Source organism: Thermobia domestica, chromosome 17 (assembly GCF_964235325.1).
Source record: "Thermobia domestica chromosome 17, izTheDome1.hap1.1, whole genome shotgun sequence".
NCBI classification, from domain to species: Eukaryota; Metazoa; Arthropoda; class Insecta; order Zygentoma; family Lepismatidae; genus Thermobia; species Thermobia domestica.
In genome coordinates this window covers 139,642,060-139,663,633 of record NC_137470.1, presented here as the reverse complement: position 1 = coordinate 139,663,633, position 21,574 = coordinate 139,642,060, and the positions used below count along the sequence as shown (strand labels likewise).

At 36.0% G+C, this 21,574-nt stretch overlaps 1 protein-coding gene and 1 long non-coding RNA gene across 5 annotated transcripts in view; one reads left to right on the top strand and one right to left on the bottom strand.

Annotated features, from left to right (window-relative positions):
* The window catches only part of LOC145674374 (uncharacterized), a 212,882-nt gene that overhangs the window by 113,826 nt on the left and 77,482 nt on the right, over window positions 1–21,574 (bottom strand). The gene's annotated exons all lie outside the window — the stretch shown is intronic.
* LOC145674373 (uncharacterized) overlaps window positions 2,727–21,574 on the top strand; it is a 28,676-nt gene continuing 9,828 nt past the window's right edge. The window contains exon 1 of the mRNA XM_081744349.1: window positions 2,727–2,827. Within this exon, the coding sequence (XP_081600475.1) occupies window positions 2,817–2,827 (11 nt within the window). The 5' untranslated portion in view covers window positions 2,727–2,816. The remainder of the gene's footprint in view (window positions 2,828–21,574) is intronic.

Below are 21,574 nucleotides of genomic sequence, written 5' to 3'. Positions count from 1 at the left end.
AAAGCACTTGGTCTCGTATAACCTTAACTTCTCCAAAACCAATAACAGAAATGTATGCCTATTACCGTAAATAAAAACGATTTTGCATTGAGTTGATGCAAACCGTTATTGAATGAAACCAATTATTTTTATCCTTCAATCAGCTTTCCGTTGATTATATTAAATACAGTGTGTATATTTAACATACAAAGCAAGTGAATAATTCATTTTTACAGTGTTTTATGAATCTACAGACATATTTGTGGACCTGGCAACGTTGCTAATAGTATTCTTACAATGTTGCCAGCATGGGCCTTGAGAGAGTAGCTAAATGACATACCTTGATTTGGCTGAAAATGGCAAAACTAAACTTAGGACTAAATTGATTTTAAGAAAATCTACAACAAAGCAAACACAATATCTCATAATTTTACTGTACTCGCCTAAAGTGTACTGTTCTTTCTGACATTCTACAGTGTTGTAATAATAGAAATTTTCTTTCTTACGCATAGCTTGGTACAGTGTAATAAAGTCTAAACCTTTTTCAGTTAAAGTATGCAGCCTAGCCAGACACGACGTCCTTAATTTGTGAGGGGCAAAAGGAGAAATAGATCGATAGTGCTGCCGTATCTGTATTAAAATTGAAATTGTATTGTCCATGGATTTCTTATAGTCAAAATCTGACAACCTAGTATACATAAATGAATTGGTCATTATACAGAAATCGGCTTCACCGAGTAGATCCCGTCTCATATAGTGATAAATTAAAATCAATCCACACTTCAAATATTTACATTACAGTAAGCATTGCTCACGTTATTGATCAACGGCCTCATTCTGTATAATGTTTAGAACGCGAGACGATATTCACTAGAGGCTCAAGCGCTAGCTAGCATACCATGGGGGAGTAGATTCTTCTCAGTGGCGTCGGCAAAATTAGGACGGGAACAGACTCATAAATAACATTCTCTCCTTGTTTCCGTGACAACCTGATGGTGTCAAGACTGGCGCGCACCCATATTTTTTTGTTGGGAGGGTCCAAGCTATCGGAGGAGAGGAAATGCTACAAGCAACTACTTCTATGTAGTATCGAAGAGGCATTACTCTGTAGCCGATAAGTAATTATAAAATACTTTTGAGAAAAAATGATAGAGTTAGATTGTTTTTATAAGAAACAGAGTGCAGACAAGGCGTAAAATCTAGTTTTCATCAGGGGTGGATTAGGATATTTTTTATTTTAAAAATAAAAAATATACTAGGAATTTTCACCTTTGTATTATAACTGTAAAATAAAACGTATTGACTTCGAACAACCGCCCCCAAACATTCATCCTGGATCCGCCCCTGCTTTTCATGCTATATCAATCATTTCCCTGTTAAACAAATATAGTTTTATTAAGAAGGTATACAAATGTGTGTTGACTTAGGAAGTTTTGGGGAAGTCTGGATCCACTTTTGGGGCACACTCAATTCTCACACATGGGATACAAAGCTGAATCAAGTGTTAATCTGTTAAATCAAGTGAGACTAATTAAAAATAAGTTTAGCACCAGGTAGTGAGATTATTGTTCAGCTTTTTAATGGTGATTACATTATCCTGCCTAAACAATTAACGAATAGAAACGCCCTCGACGTTGCCACTGTCAATATGAGTGAAATAATTAACAAAAAGAAACTCCTTTAGCGTTCCCCCTTCTTAATTTCCGGACCAGGTGGCATGTCTCTTCTTGAATAAATTTGGAAATAAATTTCATTAGAACGGTCACTAATTAGCTTGGAGATTCCGAAAACTATGGAATCGATACTAATATCGGTCATTTTGGACACGCTATTCCCCTCGACTTAATGACGATGGCAGGGGCGTCATTTCGGACTTCGCTGGGGGGGGGGGGGGGGGGGAAAGAACACCACCGTCATAAGACTTTCGCGGCTTGTTCTAGTACGTTAGTAGATAATCGATCAAAGTGTATGCATTCCTCAAACTCTTGGGGGGGCAATTGCTCCCTCCTGTCCCCCTTAAATGACGCCCCTGGACGATGGGGGTTGAAGTTTTAGACTCATGGTTTGTACATAATTTTCTTAAGAAAGAATCAAACTTTTTAATGATTTAACATATGTTTAGTAATTTGAGCACTTGTGTAAAGGCCCACGGTAAGTTAACTGCACCGAATATGCCCCAAAATACTACACGCTCTAGACTATATTTCTATGAAGTTTCATTCACGTGCGGTTACTAGGTATCAAAGTAGATTTAAAAGAAAAAGTATTGTGACATTTTAAAATATTTTAAAAAAATCACTTGAAAATCACTATGACCTTACAACGCACCTTTATATAGTCCTATATTAAATCTTTGTTTCCCTCTCGAATTAGTCACTCTACAATAATTAGCTTTATTACCTTTTTGTTAGTTTGATAATTTAATTTCCTTTAATTCTGTTAATTTTCGGTATTTTTTTCGCGCTCCCTTCAGTGGAACTTACTCCAAGGTCCCCTAATTAAAATATCTGTTACGTTAAAAAATAAATGTAATATTTTCTGTAATGACACAAAAATGACGGAGTTATTGACGTACATTCTATATGAATTTTGAAATTAGATCAATTTCCTCTCCCCAAGCTTTTCTCAAGCCCTAGATGCATTATTTTGTTACCAGAATACACACAGGCACGAAAGTCTTAAGCCTACGAATCTTTGTACTATGAACTTGTTGCCATGGCAACGCTGTTTGTTTTTTGATTTTCAGTTGGAAGATTGTTTAACCAGGAGCGTAGCTTATTGATTGAAAGAAGATCTTAATTTCTTCTTAATTAGAAATAAATTTGCACGGAAGGAACATGGACGAAAGGTAAAATTAATTTGGAAATAATTATCAAATAATGTTGTTGTGATCACTTTCATGAAATTTTTAAAAGCACTATTGAAAAATACATCTAGATAAATTATTTTGAAATATTGGTAAATTTCATTGGTGAAAATGAAAATGGCGCAGGAACCTATTGTTTATTTTATAATTATAACTAATATCGTAATGTCGTGATAATTTTAAATAATTCTAAAGTATTCTTGAATTTGTTACATGTAGATGAAATATACACACTTACGGCAATATTGAATATATGAATATAATTTAAATTATTTTATATGTACTAAAATGGTAGGTAGCCATTTTGAAAATATTACTGATTTGCAAAGTTGTATGATAGATTCTTAATCAAAGTTTAACATTCTAACTAATTCTACAGGAAAATCATGATAGAAAGTGGGATTTATATTTGACCATTGTAGCAATAATATCAAAGTCTATTTAAGCCATTATATATCATTTTTCATAGTGTTATTTGAGTGTTGAATTTTAGTAGTGCTGGAGTGTGTGTGTTCTACAAGTTATTTTATTGTTTACGTTTAGAAATTTAGGGTAAAGTTTACGATACACGCTCCAGCAGCGCATCGATAAGTAGGACATCTTTTAAAAATATATAGTGAAGTAGAGTAAGGTGAGGATAAGTAGGGTAGGGTAGGGAAGGATTAGGGAAGTTTGGACCCATTTTATTAAAGTTTATAGAGTGTAATTTCTCGTCTTGGCGTAGGGATACTAACTGAAGCAGGCATTGTAAAGTTAACCCGATAATTATTTTAAGCTGTACTTCCAAATCTTTTCGTCTTTTATCATGCGTGTATTCAAAATATTAGTTTTTGTGCAGTCTGACACAACGTAAAGTACTCACTTCTAGTGCGCCGGTTTGTTCCTCTCACCATGCGATTTTGTGGTAAACAGAAGACAATATGTTGTCCATGGATTTCTTCGAGGTTCTACCGCTTGTCCCACATTCTTATTCCACCAATCCATTTACAACAATTAATTATCCATCTTCTTTAGCGTACAAGGGATAGCCGTATAACGTAAGACTAGGAAGTTCCAGCTACTAGTCTCAAATGAACAATTTTCAATAGATGTAAAATGTATTGAAAATAAGTTCTCATAGCTGATATGAATTAAGTGGTTAAATGCCGCAGATGGCAGCCTCAAAACACAAAGTTTGCGGAGAAATGAACAGAATCAGGCGAAATAGAATGAGAGTAACACAAGAGGCTATAACGATCATCAGTGTAGGGTGACTACTTAGGGAGGAACAAAATTCACATTCTGAACTATGAGTTCACGTTTTGATGCGATATTAGGTAAACAGGCAATGGAGCATAATGCGGAAATGTTTCAAACCCACAGTCTTTCTAACTAAACTTGGACGTATATTCTGCAGTAATGGAGGGAAATACAGAAATGTAGAGTGGAAAGCAATCAAAGGGAATTTGCATCTAAACCAAAAGTGGTGAAATAGGGCAAAATTTTGGCTGCTAACCCATTTTATAGGGGCATAAATTTGAAAATAAATGGAATAAGTGATACACTATTTCATAACGGGATTCTACAAGTTATTAAAATATATCGGGATCTTACCTCTTACATCTATAATAAACGGTACTGATTAAGAATAGTCCGTCTTAAAATGTGGTAGTTTTACAGTTAAATTGAGTGAGTATATATGAAATAGGATTGTGTAGTATATTGAATTCCACTGTCGGAAGAATTTTTCATAATGTACGAATCCAGTATTTCATGTTCACAAGTGTGAAACCATTCCAACAACTATACTATGGTTAAAATAAATGAGTGCATATCAAAGATGACTGTGTAACATAGTAATTTTGGCATTTATTCCGAAGTTGGGCGTCCGCTTTCGCCACGTTTTTTCGCTGTTATTTCCTTTCCCCACATTCTGCAATTTGTTATTAGGTTCATTAATCCGTGCTCTTCTCAAACTTTTAAAAGATTTTGCTCGTTATCAACGTATTGCTTCATAAATGTTAAAACTGTTAGTTCATTGCCCTTGTACTTTCGCCATGTACATAAATGCTCGTTTCTTTCCCACAATGCAACTCTTGCGTTACCTTGCGCCAAGTAGTTCCCTCCACTCGCCGTATAGTCCCATGTTTATAACCGCTTATATATAACAAATAAACAGATTTTTCGAGACATTTTTGATTATCAAGCACACAAACGATCAAATTATCCACATTTTTCCTGTAGATTTTGCTGGAAACGGACGAACAACTTTGGAACTTTACCCCTAATTTTCACCGGTGTGCTATTTCTGCTTTACAATATAGAGTTACAAGTGTGAAACCCTTCTAATTGCTCTAACTTATGTGATTTTATGTAATATCAAATGATATTTGCACTATGGTCTCGTTTATGCGCACACTCTCTGTCGCTGACGTGCCTGTGCCCCACGCACGCAACCCTGTGCTTACTGTGGGCCTCTCTCTTACTCTGATTCGGTTAGATAGCATTCTCGCATATAGTGGCCACCTAGCACAAGTTGGTTTGTAGTTTTTGCATAATCGTTTTATACCATACTTTCTGACGTTTATTTATATCATAAAGGGAAGTACTCATAAAGTAAATCTGAACCCATGAATGCAACTCCTACCCTAAGAAACAAGCCCAGAACGTCTTAGGGTGTCATTTATGGAAAGAACAATGAAAGAAAGACGTCTTTTTAATTTGACAGACTATTCTCAATCTTCAAGTGCTATACGTACGTATGTATTGTACAAAATGATCATGAAAGTGTCGCAAAGCTGTGCCACAAGTAAGACATCTCTTTTTATGTCATATAAAGTGGTTTTCCATTTTCAATATTCTCATTTATGTGTATACTCGCCGTGGCTGAGGCGCCAGCTTCTTACGAACGCACCTCCGTACTAAAACTTGGGTCCCCCTGCTGCGCTCCTGCCCTGGATTGGTTAGATAGCATTCGTGCTTTTAAGTGGCCATCTAACAAAAGTTGCTTTGTATTTTAAAGTCAATTCTTGTTTTATGCACTGCAGTTTTTATGACACTTGTGCACAGGCCGTTGTTATGCACAGCCCTCCTAAAAAGCCAATCTACACTCATTCATGCAACTCCTTCCTTGAAAGTGAAATCTTTGAGTTTTAAGTCCCACATTTATGCCAGTTAGGCTAAAGGAGACGATGATGATGAGAGATGGGTGAAATGGTGGAATGAGGAAAGTGGGAGGAAACGGGAGAACCCCGAGAAAACACATGAGCAGGTGTTTGTCCACTACGAAGTCCACGCGGCGCGAGCTGGGATCGAGCCAGGGACCCCAAGCACTGGAGATGAACGCTCTGCCATTGAGCCACCGCGTCCCCTCAACTCTTCCCGTGAATAATACCTTCTATGGCAGTAAGAGAGAATTTTCTGCTAAGAGAAGTTGATTTACTTCATAAATATATATATATCCCTGTGTGGCAAAATAGTACAGGAAGGGTTAGGATTAGATTTGTAGCTTTCGGCATCTATGACCATGTTAGCCCATCACGTGTGAGGGATGATGTCCCTCCACGATCACACTATACGTTGAAAGGGAAGGAAAAAAGGATTGGGGAAGGAAGCAAGCTGCTACCTATTAATTAGATAGTACCCCAGCCTTTGTTTGGTGTGAATGAGGAAAACCTTTTTACACCATGGCTGGCCTAAAAAACCTTTTTACACATTTTCGACCGAGTGCCCCCACCGAAAATAATACAGGAAGAAGTATTTTCGTAGGCATTTATTCGGTTAAGCCCCGCCAGCTAATGAACAGAAATATCTGACCAAAAATTACAAATCGCTTCCTTAAATCAGAGCCAATTTTCACTAATAGGTTAGGTAAGATTATGTTATGTTTCGTTTACGGTATCATACTATTTTATTGGAGTACACGTAGGACCTATATTCATGAAATATTGTTTTCTCTTAGCACGAAATGAACTATTACTACGTTAGGAAAGGTTTCTGGACTTGGTTGAGATTAACTTTAGGAGGGCTGAGTATAAACACGAACCAGCTTAAAAACACCAAGCAACTTCTGCTAGGTGGCCAGGAAAAGGCACGAATAGTATGAAAACGAGTAAGGGCAGGAGCGGAGGATGTGGACCCAAGCGATAGCGTGAAGGTACGTCCGTAGGGAGTAGGCGTGTCATCGAGCGTCGGTATACGTATTAACAAGGATAGTGGAGAGCGAGAAACGTGTCATGTGGCATAAAAGCACATATCTTGCGTGCAGTTCTTTCCGGTAAATTTTACAAAATTTTAGTTATTACGATGAGGCTTGACGGAACTTAACCCTTTTCATATGAGTTTTGTAACTTTTGATGTTCCAAGGATTCATATTTGATAGGGAGCTCCGCCCCCCAACCCCTCTCTAAAAGTTTATTTACATAATACTGTAGTAGGGTATTATTTATAGTGCTGGTTGGAAACATGAGAAGTTGAGGATTCATTGTTTTCGTTATTTCTGAATAGTGCTTAGTTTTCAACTCAACAGTTGGAAAGCACTAATTTTACGGAGTAATACATATCTATCAATTAACAAGGAATATATCAAAATAAGAAATATTTGTGATTAACAATTAAGAGTGAATGATGGAAATGAAAGAGTGTTAACTGTAGGTAAGGAGCGTTTTGACGTAGTCGATTTGTGGTGGATTCAGTTGGACTGACGTCACCTTCAACTCAGTCGACCGTATAAGCAGATTTTCGACTGAATAGCCTACTGGTCGAAGGCGACTGGCAGCTGAATTAAGAGGTTGTATATTTTGGTCGATTCAATCAGATCGAATAGCGAAGGTGACTAGATTGCCTGTGGAAACACCTCACTTATCACCAGGTGGAAAGTAGAACGCGAGTGCTTTGGAAATAGCCTGTTTTGGAACTAATGAGATTATACAGAATAATAATAGTAAAAATAGAAAATGAGTGCAACAACATAAATGCCTCAAGGAAACCTGGTGCACGTGCAGTGAACATATACCAAGACAATACAGTTTAGTTTCGTAAAACAGATCGTTTTTTACGTCATACTATACAAGGGTAAAACCCCATAAGTATTAAGATAATTCGTGCAGATTGAAGACTTGTCGTTGAAATAACAAGCTTTAATTTTGTGCTAGAGAACTGTTTCTATTTTATAATGCTAACTCTATTAGACATTTATGGTTATACCTGTCCTTGTAAAGCTAAGACATCCATGTGCACAGATTAATGAGTAGAACTATATTTTATTTTGAAATAAGTTGCCAACGATCTTTACAAACTGCGTTACTTTAATTATCTTATATTGTAGAACGTGTTAAAAGCATCCTACTGTACATAATGACAGTATTGGGGCGGAGAAAGTGAAATGGTGGGTTCTACTTCAAGACATTAGGCCTTAAAATATAATTGATTTTACATACAAGGTACTGACTGTACCCACGTTGATACACGCATGTATGAATTTTTATGTTTTTAAGCCTTAACATCTTGGACATACTCTGCGATACGACGGTTCAAGAAAATAAAACTCCAGAAAACACTCCGTTAAAAGTTAAGTAAAATGATTTTATCATGAGACTTCCACTTTCTTCATTTGCACGTACTATAGTTACAGACTTCCCGCCTGTATAGTTTCTTCCCTTTCCCTATTGACTTTTTTAAAAACAATATATTTTATTTGTAAGATTCTTATTTTAATGTTAGGCTGTTCTCAACTTGAACCTTATAGCATTTCCACGAAATGTGTCATATTTGAGAATTTAATAATTGGAAAGTAGTATAGAAAATTTGGCAGGTGAATGATACAGAGAGACAAAAGTACAAGGATGGGTGCAATTAATAGTATAAACTAGAGGTTCCTTAATAATGGGTAGTTTCAATTGCCGACTGTACCTATAAAGCAAAATCATTTAAAAATATGCTAGTGATTCACTGAATTCTTATATTTCTTTTTAAGTAAGGGATTAGGTTTAGGAAATTTCTTTTAATCATCTATTATTATTTATTTCATCATACTTGGCTTCATATCAAACAAACTAACCTCAGCCATTAGAGGGTTGCGCCCTCTCTTTGGCATAGGTTTCAATACATGTTGGTGTTGCTAATACAGGTACAATAGATGGTCTAAGTGCAATGAAAAATTGTCATTTTTTCCTTCAGTTTAATCCACAAGTCCTTAATTTTTGTCTACGAGATTTATTGTAGTTTATACTTGCAGTGATTATGCTAATTACTAATTTCAGTTTCGTAATAATGACTGAATTTTCTAGTTTAATGTCTCACATATGCACCAAGGCTAGGGGAGACGGTGATGGTAAGAATGAACGAAATGCTGGAATGAAGAAAGTGGGAAAACCCCGAGAAAACCACGAAAACGGTGTTTCTCCACCAAAGTTCACTTGACGCAAGCTGAGATTAAACCAGAGACCCCACGCACCAGAGGTGAGCGCTCTACCACTGAGCCACCGTGGCCCAAGCTTCGGTGTTGTATTGACGATTATGTGACTGTAACAGTGTTACCTTAATCACTGATTTCTATCTGCCAGTTTTGACTGGTTTACCAGTCCAGCTAATTAGATCCTGTGTCGATTAAACAGAACCTCCATTCTTCCATCATGCACTGATTTGCTTGTAGGACTATTTAACAATTCCGAGAGAAAAGGTTGAATATCTAAAGCAGCTTTTTTTTTTTTTTTTTTTTTTATCTGATCCGAAACTTCTTTTTCCCTGAATTTCCCGGTCTGCAAAGGTTGACACCAGGTAATCTAAAGACCGGTGCTATATGAGTCTTGAGATGAGTGCAAGGCAGTGTCAATAGCAAACAGATGTTATTATTGAAATAACTTTGGTCGATTCCTTAGTAACATGCTTCTAATAATTAAATTTTCTTTTTAATGAATGAAGCAAAAAACAAATTAAGTGCATAGATTATATATTAATTAGTAATTCCGTTCGTCTTTAAGTAAAGTTTCAACATCCGCTTTCTGAAATTAGCTAAGTTGTTGCAAATGCTTTAATCCCGTAAAAAATATATTGGAAAAAATCAGGGAAATGTGTTGAAATCTATTGGCGATTGACGCTTTACCCTCATCATAAATCCGTTCCATATACAGAACTGAATCAATTACTAAAAAGAAACCTCAATAACAACAAGTTACTTCTTTGTGAAATTTAATAAGAGAGCCAAACCTTAACCACAAAACCCTGGTCAATCAAATGTTGGAGCACAAATAATTAAAATCTAAAAATAAAGAAAATTTTAAAGGTATTATAACCAATTAACTCTATAGAGTTAGACAGAAAAAAATAGAGATGGAGAACGATAATTTTCTAGGTCAGTGGTTTGTCCTTTTATGTGTATAGGCATTATTTTTGCAGGTTTAATATATTCTGGAAATTGTCCACTTTCAAGGCATAAATAGAGTAAATGAGTCAAAGGTACAGTAGACTCCCGAGTATGCGGCCAAGTTTAGGAGCTACCTTTCCATATGTGTGTACTCTAAAATCAGTTAATTTTTTTTTTTTTTTTTTTTTATCCGGCCTGTCCTCCTCCACATTAAGCTGGATAGTCGGGAGTCTACTGTATAAGGAAATGTTCAATACATGTTGTAAGCTACTAGTAAGAAATATTATAGAGTCCAGACAACTTTTTCGTCTTTATTTTTTCACAATCGACTTTATTTCAGGCTTGGTAGTGGTTGCTAGGTAAATAGATTTAGCGTTTGTACTGAACTTTATGTTACGTTCTGAGAACACAGAATTATTTGACTATTATTTAGCTACATTAGCAGAAAATTCATTGAACAGATTTGCAGTATGGTGTTTATTTGTTCTGTCTTTGCCACTGTGATTTACTTTTTAGCCTTAGTGGAAAGTGGGTTAATACCGCACATCAAAGTTTCTCTAAGATATCGTAGGGTATGATATTTGTAATGGCAAGTGACAAATAGCGAACAAGGAGTGAAACAATACAACATGTAACAGTTGGCTGTGCGCGCCATAATAACTACGCAGTACATGTTGAAAGAAAAATTGAAAAGGTGCTTATAATTTGAGCAGAGGCATTGAAACGTTGTGTGTTGGATGTGTTTTCAAGAAGAACGAAATTATGTTGCTAATGTACGTAGAATAGTATGTTGTTTTAAAATATAAAACAACTACACAACAATATTAGCATGTTCTATTTTCAATTATTTTTTTTTTTTTTTTTTTTTTTTTTTTTTTTGTGTGTGAAGGTGTATAGGGGGTAATAACGCGCAACGTATTCCATTAGTACGCGGTTTTCCCCCTCATTGTTTATGGGGACAAAATATACTCAAAATTTTCTTCCCCTCTTATTTTCGCAGATGCGCAGAAAGTACTTTAAAAAAACTAAACGCAAAAGCTGGACAGAAGAAGCATTGTGCAAGCAGACTTGACAATAGTTTGTGTTAATGTTTGCAGTAGACCTTATTTCAAGTTTATAGTACATAGTAGATTATTATATACATAAACATATGTTTGGTTTCTATGTTACATTGGGTTATTTACTATTAGAAAATCATCTGCCTGCTATTACCCTACGGGGGTGGTGAATACCGCGCATTTGCCTCACTCACTTTTTCGCTTGTTTTTTCATGATGTAATGCAGACAATGGCGTAGGGAAGGGGGGCAGAGGGGCCGCCCCCTAAGGAGGTCCGACAATGTACTTTGGTACTTTGATGTTTGTAATTTTTTATATATTTTTATGTTTATATATTTTTTGTTTGTAGTTTTTCTATGTGTACCTATAACAGCACTTGCCCCCCCCCCCCAAAATAAAACACACATCCTGGCTACGCTACTGAATGCAGTTGACATAATAGCTTATGCATACATTTAAAGCTAAAAGATGTGATTATATGTTCCTGAATTCTTAGTCGTTTTCGTTCCAAAATGTCTGCGTAATTCGCGATTAAACCTTAAGTGCGCAGTATTCACCCACTTTCCACTATACCTAAACGTGTAGTTTAGGTCCGTTTTATTGTTCATTTGCTATTTGCTATAGGGTTTAGTTTCTGTTATTTGACTTACTGTTTGACGTGTGCATTTTCTTTGCTTCTTTTATTAGTTCTTTGAGAATACATATATAGGGTGTCTGAAAAGTCCCTCGACATAAGGTAACTCTGTTATTATCAGAGTTACAACAAAATATAAGAGGAAAAACCTTCTCCAAATATGATGTTTTCAATCTAAAGTGAAGGAATTTTTTAAATCGGACGAATCGTTTGGGCTGTACACTCTTTATATGCTCAATGTTAAATGAAAATGCAATGTTGCCATTTACCTGGAGCCACAACACAAGTGAATGAAGTTACTGTCTTTTACGCTAACGTGTCGCCAGCCCCCATTTTAAACAGTAACTTCATTCACTTATGTTGTGGGTCCCGGTAAATTGCAACGTTGAGTTTTCATTTAACATTGGACGCATAAAAAGTGTACAGTCCAAACGGCTTGTCCGATTTAAAAGCAAATCCTTCACTTTAGATTGAAAACATCATATTTGGAGATGGGTTTCCCTCTTACATTTTGTTGTAACTTTGATAATAACAGAGTTCCCTTTTTCAGGGGACTTTTGAGACACCCTGTATATTCTTTTAGTTGAACGTTATTCGTGTTTTTCACAGTTGTATGTATCTGCTTCTTTCTCATACAGGAATTGATTATACGGCGTGTTATTCAGTTAACTCTTTTGTTAGAGTGCAACGTTTTTTAGTGGGAAGGCTATTTAGAAATAGTGCCTAACATTGTTAATGAATTTTCTGTATTTGTTGTTTACGTCATTTTTCACAAATGTGTCGTCCCAATCTTCCTTGCTAAGTACGTACTTTTAATACTTTACATTTGTTCCGTGAAAATTCTTCCCCATTTGATTCCTTTTTTTTTTTTTCTTTCTTCACATTTACAGTATGTAGATGTAAAGATAATAATTAAGTATTGCATTATGGTTGGGGAGTAATGTGTTAAAGTTGCTTGTCGTATAGGCAGTAGTTTCATTGTGAATTGTAATTTGATCTATACAGGATTCTCAGCTTTGTGTAATGTTGGTTAGAGTGTTTATAGCTGATGTAGGTCAAAGGAATGCAAAAGATTTGATAATGCTGTTGACTGATTTGAGAATATCAGGAAATCAATATTTAAGTCGCCGCATGTTTAAGTAACTAGCTTCATCTAAATAAAATATATAATTCTAACCAAAGCAATAAAAAAAAACTAATAACATTGTATTACAGTTTCTACAATGTACGAGATTGTGATAATGTGCCTTAGTAAGGCAAGGCTGATTCGGTCAGTTTTTTTTTTTTTTTTTTATTTTTTTTTTTTTTACTGTATTATGCTATGTATAATATATTGTATATATACACACATATATTCTATCAATTTAATAGAAACACATCAAATGTCTGGGTTGGCAACCGCCCTGTTATTGGTAGTGATATGTTAGGGAAAACTCAGTAATACGTGAAGAGCAGTAGAAAGGCGGTGTGCAGTGAACTGAGCAGACAGTGATAGTGTAAAATGAACGACCTATCTGATTTCCAAAAACGGCAAATTTTTGACGCTCGGTTATGAGGTGCGAATGTGACAAAAGTGGTAAGTGTGTTGGGTATATCGTAAGGGACAGTTCGAAGGTGATGATAGTCTACAAAACTCATAGTGTTTCCGTCCTACCGTGAACTATGGCAGCGATCTTGTGATGCTATGGATCGCACTATCCTGGTTTTCAGTGTGTCCTGTGCTAATGCTTACCGGTCACTGCCCTTGATTATGTCACCAACTTATTAGGGGACCATGTGCATTGTATGATCAGATGTAGTTTCCGAGCAATGGTGCCATATTGCAGGATAGTAATGCGCTCATTTACACAGCGGAGCTGGAGCTGGAGCGTTTCTATCTTTTCATAGTTGTTTCATAACATTGGCCTAGAAATATACAGGGTGCTAATGTACTACACCGCCAAAATGTAAGAGGTGATTCCTCACATCAAAATAAGAGAAAGGTTCATATGGACGTATGGGGAAAAGTGCATAGTTTCAGAGCTAGCGCTATCGAAAATCGAGAGATAGCTAAATTTCAACAGGTCTTACTTTGAATTCGATAAACTGTGGATGGTGGTCTTTATCAGCGTAAGAGAAGTCACGAATACGCAATCCAAAAACGCATATTTCATTAATGTTCAATGGGTGTGCAGGGTATTCTCTATATCATGGTGTTCTCAGATATGCTCTCAAAAGTGTTTTCAGATATGCCCTGATTACAAGGTGGATCCAAAGTAGGCAAGATATAAGTCTTGACAGCAATGGACACCCAATGCTTTGCAGGAAAGTCGGAAGGTTTAGGAACTGGCACCTCTATGGTTTTTTGTGTTCGGAATAACGTGTGATGTGATGTAATTCCTCACTGTATTTTTCACCTTTTTTTTTTTTTTTTTTTTTTTTTTTTGCACGTATAAGCGTAAAAGGAAACATCACAGTACGCCTTTTCCCAAATACGACAGACCGTGCTGCTGATGGTCCTTAACACTTCTCCGACATCCCGCCGAAGGATTCTGTGTTCACTGCTGTCAAAGCTTATCATTTGCCTACTTTGAACCAAGCATAAAGTTAGAGCACATCTAAAAATACGGTTGACGGTATGTCTGGGAATTACATACTGTAGGGAATACTCTGTACACCTATTGAATATTGAGGAAATATGCATTGTTGGATGCCGTATGCTTGACTCCCTTTACGCTAATAACTATCGCCATCCATAGTTTCTCGAATTCAAAATAGGGCCTTTTGGAATTTAGCTTTTTCGTGATTTTGGACAGCTCTAACTCTGAAACTATACACTTTTCACCATAGGTCCATATGAACTTTTTCTCTTATTTTGATGCAAGGAACTACCTCTTTCAGTTTGTCGGTATAGTTCATTAACACCCTGTATATTCATTTTGCCAAGCTTTCCTATTCTGGATTAAAGTTATGCCCTCATTATCATATTTGTCTATGATACAGAAAAATGTTTATTTTTATTACTTCTTTTCTAAATAAAATAAATTATTATCCATCATTGCTGAAAATGCTATACAAAACTTATAAATTGCAGTGCAAATTTAAATCTGTCTAGCAGCTTGCTACACAAAAGTCATAAATCTAAGAAAATACTGATTCTGATATATACATATACGAGAATATACATACGTAAAGTAAAAATAAAATTCTGACCAAACCAGAAAACTTACATGATAAAACTAATATACATACGCCAAGTCCCTTAAAAAAAGTGTTGGATTTTTAACGAAGGAAAACTCTACTTTGTGTGTTAGTGCTCAAGTTACTTATACACCGCAAGAGTTTAATTCATACTAGAATAAAGCACAATGCAAGTTTCCTGCACTCGTTGAAGGTGCCCAAAGTGGTTAGAAACTTTTCTACAGTTGCAGTCTAAAAACAAGGACTTGTAGCTGTACGAGATCTTCCGAATCTTGCGTCTCATACTTGTCACAAGGCTCTCTAATTGTTAAGCGTGTAGGAAATTATGTTTCAAACTCATGCCTTCACTGATGTTGAACTTTAATGATATTTTAAAAATTTGGAATACCACTTTAAAATGAACTTCCTCTCCTTAAATGTCAAGTGCGCATCAACCATTTTATTTCACTATTATATGTCATACACGTACTACATCAGTTGAGAAAAGATCATACATTGTAATAGACATCATCATTGACAAAATAGTTATGGAATAAAAATTAACATCGAAAAGTCGAAAGTCATGAGAATATCCCGTGGAAACACGCCCTTATGGCTCAGAGTAGAACAAAGAGAACTTGAAGCGGTCGATAATTCCAAGTATCTGGGAAGTATTTTGACGAGAGACACTTATTGCAAAGAGATCAAGTCAAGAACTGCCATAGCTAAAGAAGCATTCAACAAAAAGGATCACTCTTAACTAGCAGGCTCAATATTGGACTTAAAAAGAAATTGGTCAAGTGAACATTGGACTATATGGGTCAGAGACTTGGACATTACGGAAATTAGAGAAGATATATTCGGTGAGCTTCGAAATATAGTGTTGGAGGAAAATGGAGAAGATATAATAGACATGAAGAGCAACAAATGAAGATGTTTTGAAACGAATAGGAGAGAAGAGCACACTTCTAGCCAACATCCTTCATAGGAAGGCCAATTGGATTGGACACACCTTTCAAAGAAATTGTCTTCTTCACACCGCTATAGAAGGAAAGAGAGCAGGGAAGCGTGGAATAGGAAGAAGAACACAGCTGATCGATGATTTGAAAAATAGAAGAAATATTGGGAGTTAAAAGAGGAAGCTGAAGATCGAGAAATATTTCCAGGCCTAAATCTAAAATTGAAAAAAAAAAAAAAAATCCTTATTAGTCCCAGGACCTGCCAAATGGCAGAACACTTTATGATAATAATAATTGTAATGATAATTCAACTTCGATAATAATACACAGATACCATCTATTAAGTTTTTGAGTAGTTTTTTACGGAGTCTGTAAGTTATTTTTGGTCTCTTTCTTTCACTCTGTGTGTATAATTTTTTTTGTTTGTATGTATGTGTTATATACTTCTGTACTCAATTTGGGGCCTGAATAGCTTGCTTAGGTTTGTTGTTGTATTACACTGTTAACTCTCCTTTACTACGTGCATTATAATAATTTGTGTGACAACATGGAAGGGCTAATAATGACGACAACGAGACATGTAAAATAACTAAAATACGGATTATCATCAAGGACTTCAATTGCCTCTTGCGAGAAGTATACTCCGACGCAAGTTGCATAACTTTTTGATTAGAATTCTGTTTAGGAGAATGACCTGGGCTTAGTTGCAACCAGAGGTGACCACTTTGACGTAACCTCACTCAACCTTACGCTCACAAACTCATTTCCACCTCACGCTCACTCAATCTTACGTTCACATCACCAGCCTGACCTCACGCTCACCTCACTAGTCTGGCCTCACACTCACTCAACCTCACGCTCAGTTCGTGAGGTTGAGGTCGAGTGAGTGTGAGTTCCGAACTCGTGAGCGCCGATTTCGTAAGTTCGGACCCAGCTAACCTATTGGCTAGCACTCGCACCTTTGATGCACAGGGTCGTGGGTAGGACTTGCGATATTTCGATGTATCGATCGATAGTTGAAATGTCGGGATTTTTCGATGTCGATTTTTCGATAGTTTTCAGTATTTGAGTAGTTTTCGATGTTTTCAATATCAAGGTATACCGATACCACTTTCTCAACATAACGAAAACTATTCATATAACATGATCTAGACTTTCAATACTTCAACGTTCTCTGTTGCACAGGATTACTAACTAATAAACCAAATATGACAAACACACGTCGATTTATCAAGATCACCCAAGTCGGATTTACAATATTGTAATATTAGTTCGTACGCCCGTACGACTGTTGCTTCACACGCGAACTACTAAATGCAAGTGAATTATCGAATTCCGTCTCCTGGGATCGATAGCTAAGATAATTATTTCGAAAAGTTCGTAAATGAAAATGATTTACCTATGGGCACAGGTAGAAATTAGCCATTTTCGGTTTAACATTGTTTACTATAGAGCAAAGACAGTAACATATAACGATACATGGTTTCTTGCAATTGATCCAGCGTCCCAAGAAGACCTTTCATCTCCATATTTAACAATGTACTAAAATCTAAAGTGATTACAACTTCCAGTCTCAGTATTGATCTACATAGATCTAAAGCTACAAAAAAAAAAAAAAAAAAAAAAAGTGAGTTTTTTTTTCTAAGAATCGATTTAGTTTTCTAAGAAAAGTTCTCACATTCACTCTTAAGCTTCTATTCAAACTGAAAATGGCAGAAATCAACCACGTCTGGTTCTAATGTTGATCACTATAAAGTAGAAACTGTAATAGGGATAAGCGTTTTTTTTTTTTTTTTCAATTAATTAAACATCACAAGAATACCTTTAGTTACCATCCTTATCTTTCCACCGAAATCGGAAATGATAGAAGTACATTACAACTTGCGGATTCAATACATATTGCAAAAAAGCTAAGAACTAGCGAGAAGTGGGTTTTGGAATCTGGTTAGGCATCTAAGAATAGTTGTCATCTCTCGTAACCCTCTATTCTAAATGAAATCTTTGAGTTTAACATTCCATGATTACGCCAGTTAGGCCAAAGGAGACAGTGATGATGAAATAATAGATGAAATGAAGAACCCCCAGAAAACCCACGCACACGGTGTTTGTCCACCACAAAATCCACTTGGCGGGGCTGGGATCGAACCCGGGTCCCTATGCACCAGAAGTGAACGCTCTACCACCGAGCCACCGCAGTCCCCAAAAAGTCAAAGTTCAATAATAATAATAATAATAATAATAATAATAAAAATGAAGTAAAAATGAAGCTCTCCAAGAAATAATTGATTTTGCAAATCTATGGCTTGAATCATTTGTCGAAGTTAAGTGAAATTCTAACCTTATACTTGCAGTAGACATTTGCATAGAGGCTGGTCCGTATGATGCGCTTCGCCCCTTCCTTAAGTTCTCTTCCGCATGTGACCCTCGACATCTGCCACTTTACCAATCTCTATCTATCTAGGTAGATAAATTTCAACAGTCCAAACAGTTATTCTGGTCATTTTAGAGACACTCTCGGTAGTTTCAATATTAAAACTATTACGTACAGTCGAAAATTCGAAACGAATTTCTTGTATTATTGAACTAGCTCGTATTGTAAGCTCGATTAATCATAGGGATGCGCACGAGACAAGATTTGAGGTTGTCTCGTCTCGAAAATGTGCTGTAAAATGATGTCTCGACTCGAATTTTGTCACGAAAATTCTGTCTCGACTCGTCTCGTGCGCATCCCTAATTAATCATTCTCTGTAAATTTACTTTAAAAAAATGCATTTGTAACAATTCTAATCTTTCTTTACAGGATACAAAGTGAAAATGCATATTAAAATTTGTGCAAATCGAAGATATTTAAAAAATATTTTTTTCTATATGATTATTTTGTATTGTTATAACACAACCAGCGAACGAGTGCGGGCGGCCGGTTTTGGAACTAAAATGCAAGCAGCAGTGTTTCTAACCGGACTACTTGTAATCAATCTATCACAGTTCTTTCTGTCTTGTTCGTAATAAACCACTTCACGCATATGCTCAAGTCAGGGGCGGAGCGATCGGGGTCTTGAGTAAGAAAATTCTTTTGCATTGACAGCATATTCGGATGTACTTCAAAAATTAGGTGAGAGAGAGAACTGATAATCTTTCACCGCCACCCTCCTAACCGTCTCCCCAGGGGTCCTGGGTCCACCCCCTGATTGAGATGGTACATAAAGATAATTTTGTCTAATCTCTGTCATTGTTTAGCATGGTTTAGTAATTTTTTTTTTAAAAAAAGATATTTCTGACACATTTTGAAAACTTTCAAATAAAGTTTTCAAAATGTGGCAGAAATATCGTTTTTTTTATAAAAAAAAATACTAAACCATGCTAAATAATGACAGAGATTAGACAAAGTTATCTATATGTACCATCTCAATTAGGGGTGGACCCAGGACCTCTGGGGAGACGGTTAGAAGTGTTGCGTTGACGGCGGAGGGGGAGTGATTAAAATGGGGTGCCTGATAATTGAAGGTTCCTTATAACTCCAGTAAAATTCAGACAAAATCTCTGAATTACGTAAAAAAGAAAACATACAAAATACATTTTCAGTGTAACTCTTACAGCCATTACGTTATTCTAAGATTAATGTTACTTCTGAAATTGATTAGAGCGAATATGTATTTGAATAACAAAACCACTTTCATAAGTTTTTCAAAGTATCAAGTTTGAAAAAAAAAACGAAGTTTGTCTTCCATTGTTATCTCATTGCTCAAAGATACCGGTGATGAAGTAATTGGCTGGAAATCAATCGGCCGTTTCTTACATCAATGTATAAAGAAGATGAGTGCCAATGTTAGATATGTCAGTTCAGTATTTTTTAAAAAAGCCACCCAACCTCTTGCAATCATGCGTAGCGCATTTTAATACTTACACTTGAAATAAAAATACAACTGAATAAAGACGATTCACTTTGCCTTTGAATTTCATATGTGAATAACAATATAGGACTTTTCAGATAGAGGACAGGGAGGAGCAGGTTTTATTAAACAAGACCGTACATCTGATATGTTTGAACTATAGACAACTTGTTTTTTATGGGCTAAACTCAGTCCTCTGAAGTCAATCGACAAATACCTTTAAGATTTTCAACAGAATAACGTATCAGTATTATTATATACTACAGACACAAATATAACACTAGGCTCCCAAGTTTCAAAATTATATTGTGTGTGAAAACAGTTAGTAGATTTAATTCTTTGTGACCTGATAGCTAAAACCTGAGAGAATTTCAGAGTTAGTCCAGAGGTAATTTCTTTCCTCATAAATAAAATTTATTGTGTGCTGAAGCAATGATACTTACTCTTACACTACCCATACGCTGATGTTTTATCAATACTTTTATTCGAACTCTACCAAAGGGCTGGATTTCTATAATGATCCTAAAAGAAGGGTGCACTGAACCAAATTGTACAAATCAATCCCTAAAGGCAAGCTATCCAATCCCATAAATCTTTAAAAAATGAAGGAAAAATTTCTTCACCTCCTTTTCCCCCAAAGGGTTCACATTTCTCGAATAAAAAAGTGAAATTTCTTTATTTTAACGTCCCATGATTATGTTGTTTATGCTAGAGGAGACAGATGATTAATGAAAGGAAGGACTGTAAAATTAAATTTTGTTCTCTCAATGGGAATCAAACCCAGAACGACATACAATAAAAACACATGCGCTGGCCAATAGACCAGCGGAAAGGACTTTCACAGTTCTCGAGAGGAAACGTTTTGAGATTCCTCCCTGGCTAAAACTCGAAAAAATATTTTATTTGTCAATCGATAAACATACACTTAAACAGCAGCATCGTGAGCCTTAACCTTAACTTGATTTAAACTTACAGTTACAAGATATTGCGCAAAACTCTAAGCTATCAACCCAAAATTAATATTTTAATCACTGACATTGTCATTCCTGCGTTTTACAGGCTGCTACTGTTTTATAATGAAATCGAATAAAACGTAATAAATTTTATACAATCTGCTTAATACACGGCAGAAGCTCACTGAATTGTCAACTGTGCTATGTTGTTCTTAAATTGGTAATTTCCATTCATAAATCACTATTCACAATACATCTGCATTAAGCGTAAAGACATTAGACTATGCACAACATCTAAACTGCAACTTTAAAAAACCGTTGGATACACTGCAAAGTGAAACTCTCCGCTCCCCTGTCCCACCGCGCTTGCCAAGAAACTGATGTAAACACAACAGCAGCGCCATCCTCCCAAAACCGCACAGCTATCCTGGTCAGGTTATAAAATTTTGTACATCGACAGGGGAGTGGGGAACGCCAAACGCTTTTGGGCCTAGGGGCGGCAAAACATTAAATCCGGTCCTGGGTAGAACACTAAAAATAAATCAATCATCGGTGTTTGTCCGACTAATATTACATAAATGGTATAAGTTATCTCCGTTTGGGATAAAATATAAATGAAATATAGCTTTAGGAACACATGTGAGCTAGTTGCATCTTCCTAAGTTCTTCCACTCTCTGAACAACGATTAAGGATTACACGAAAATGAGTTAAGTGGTCGAGGACTGGCACATTTA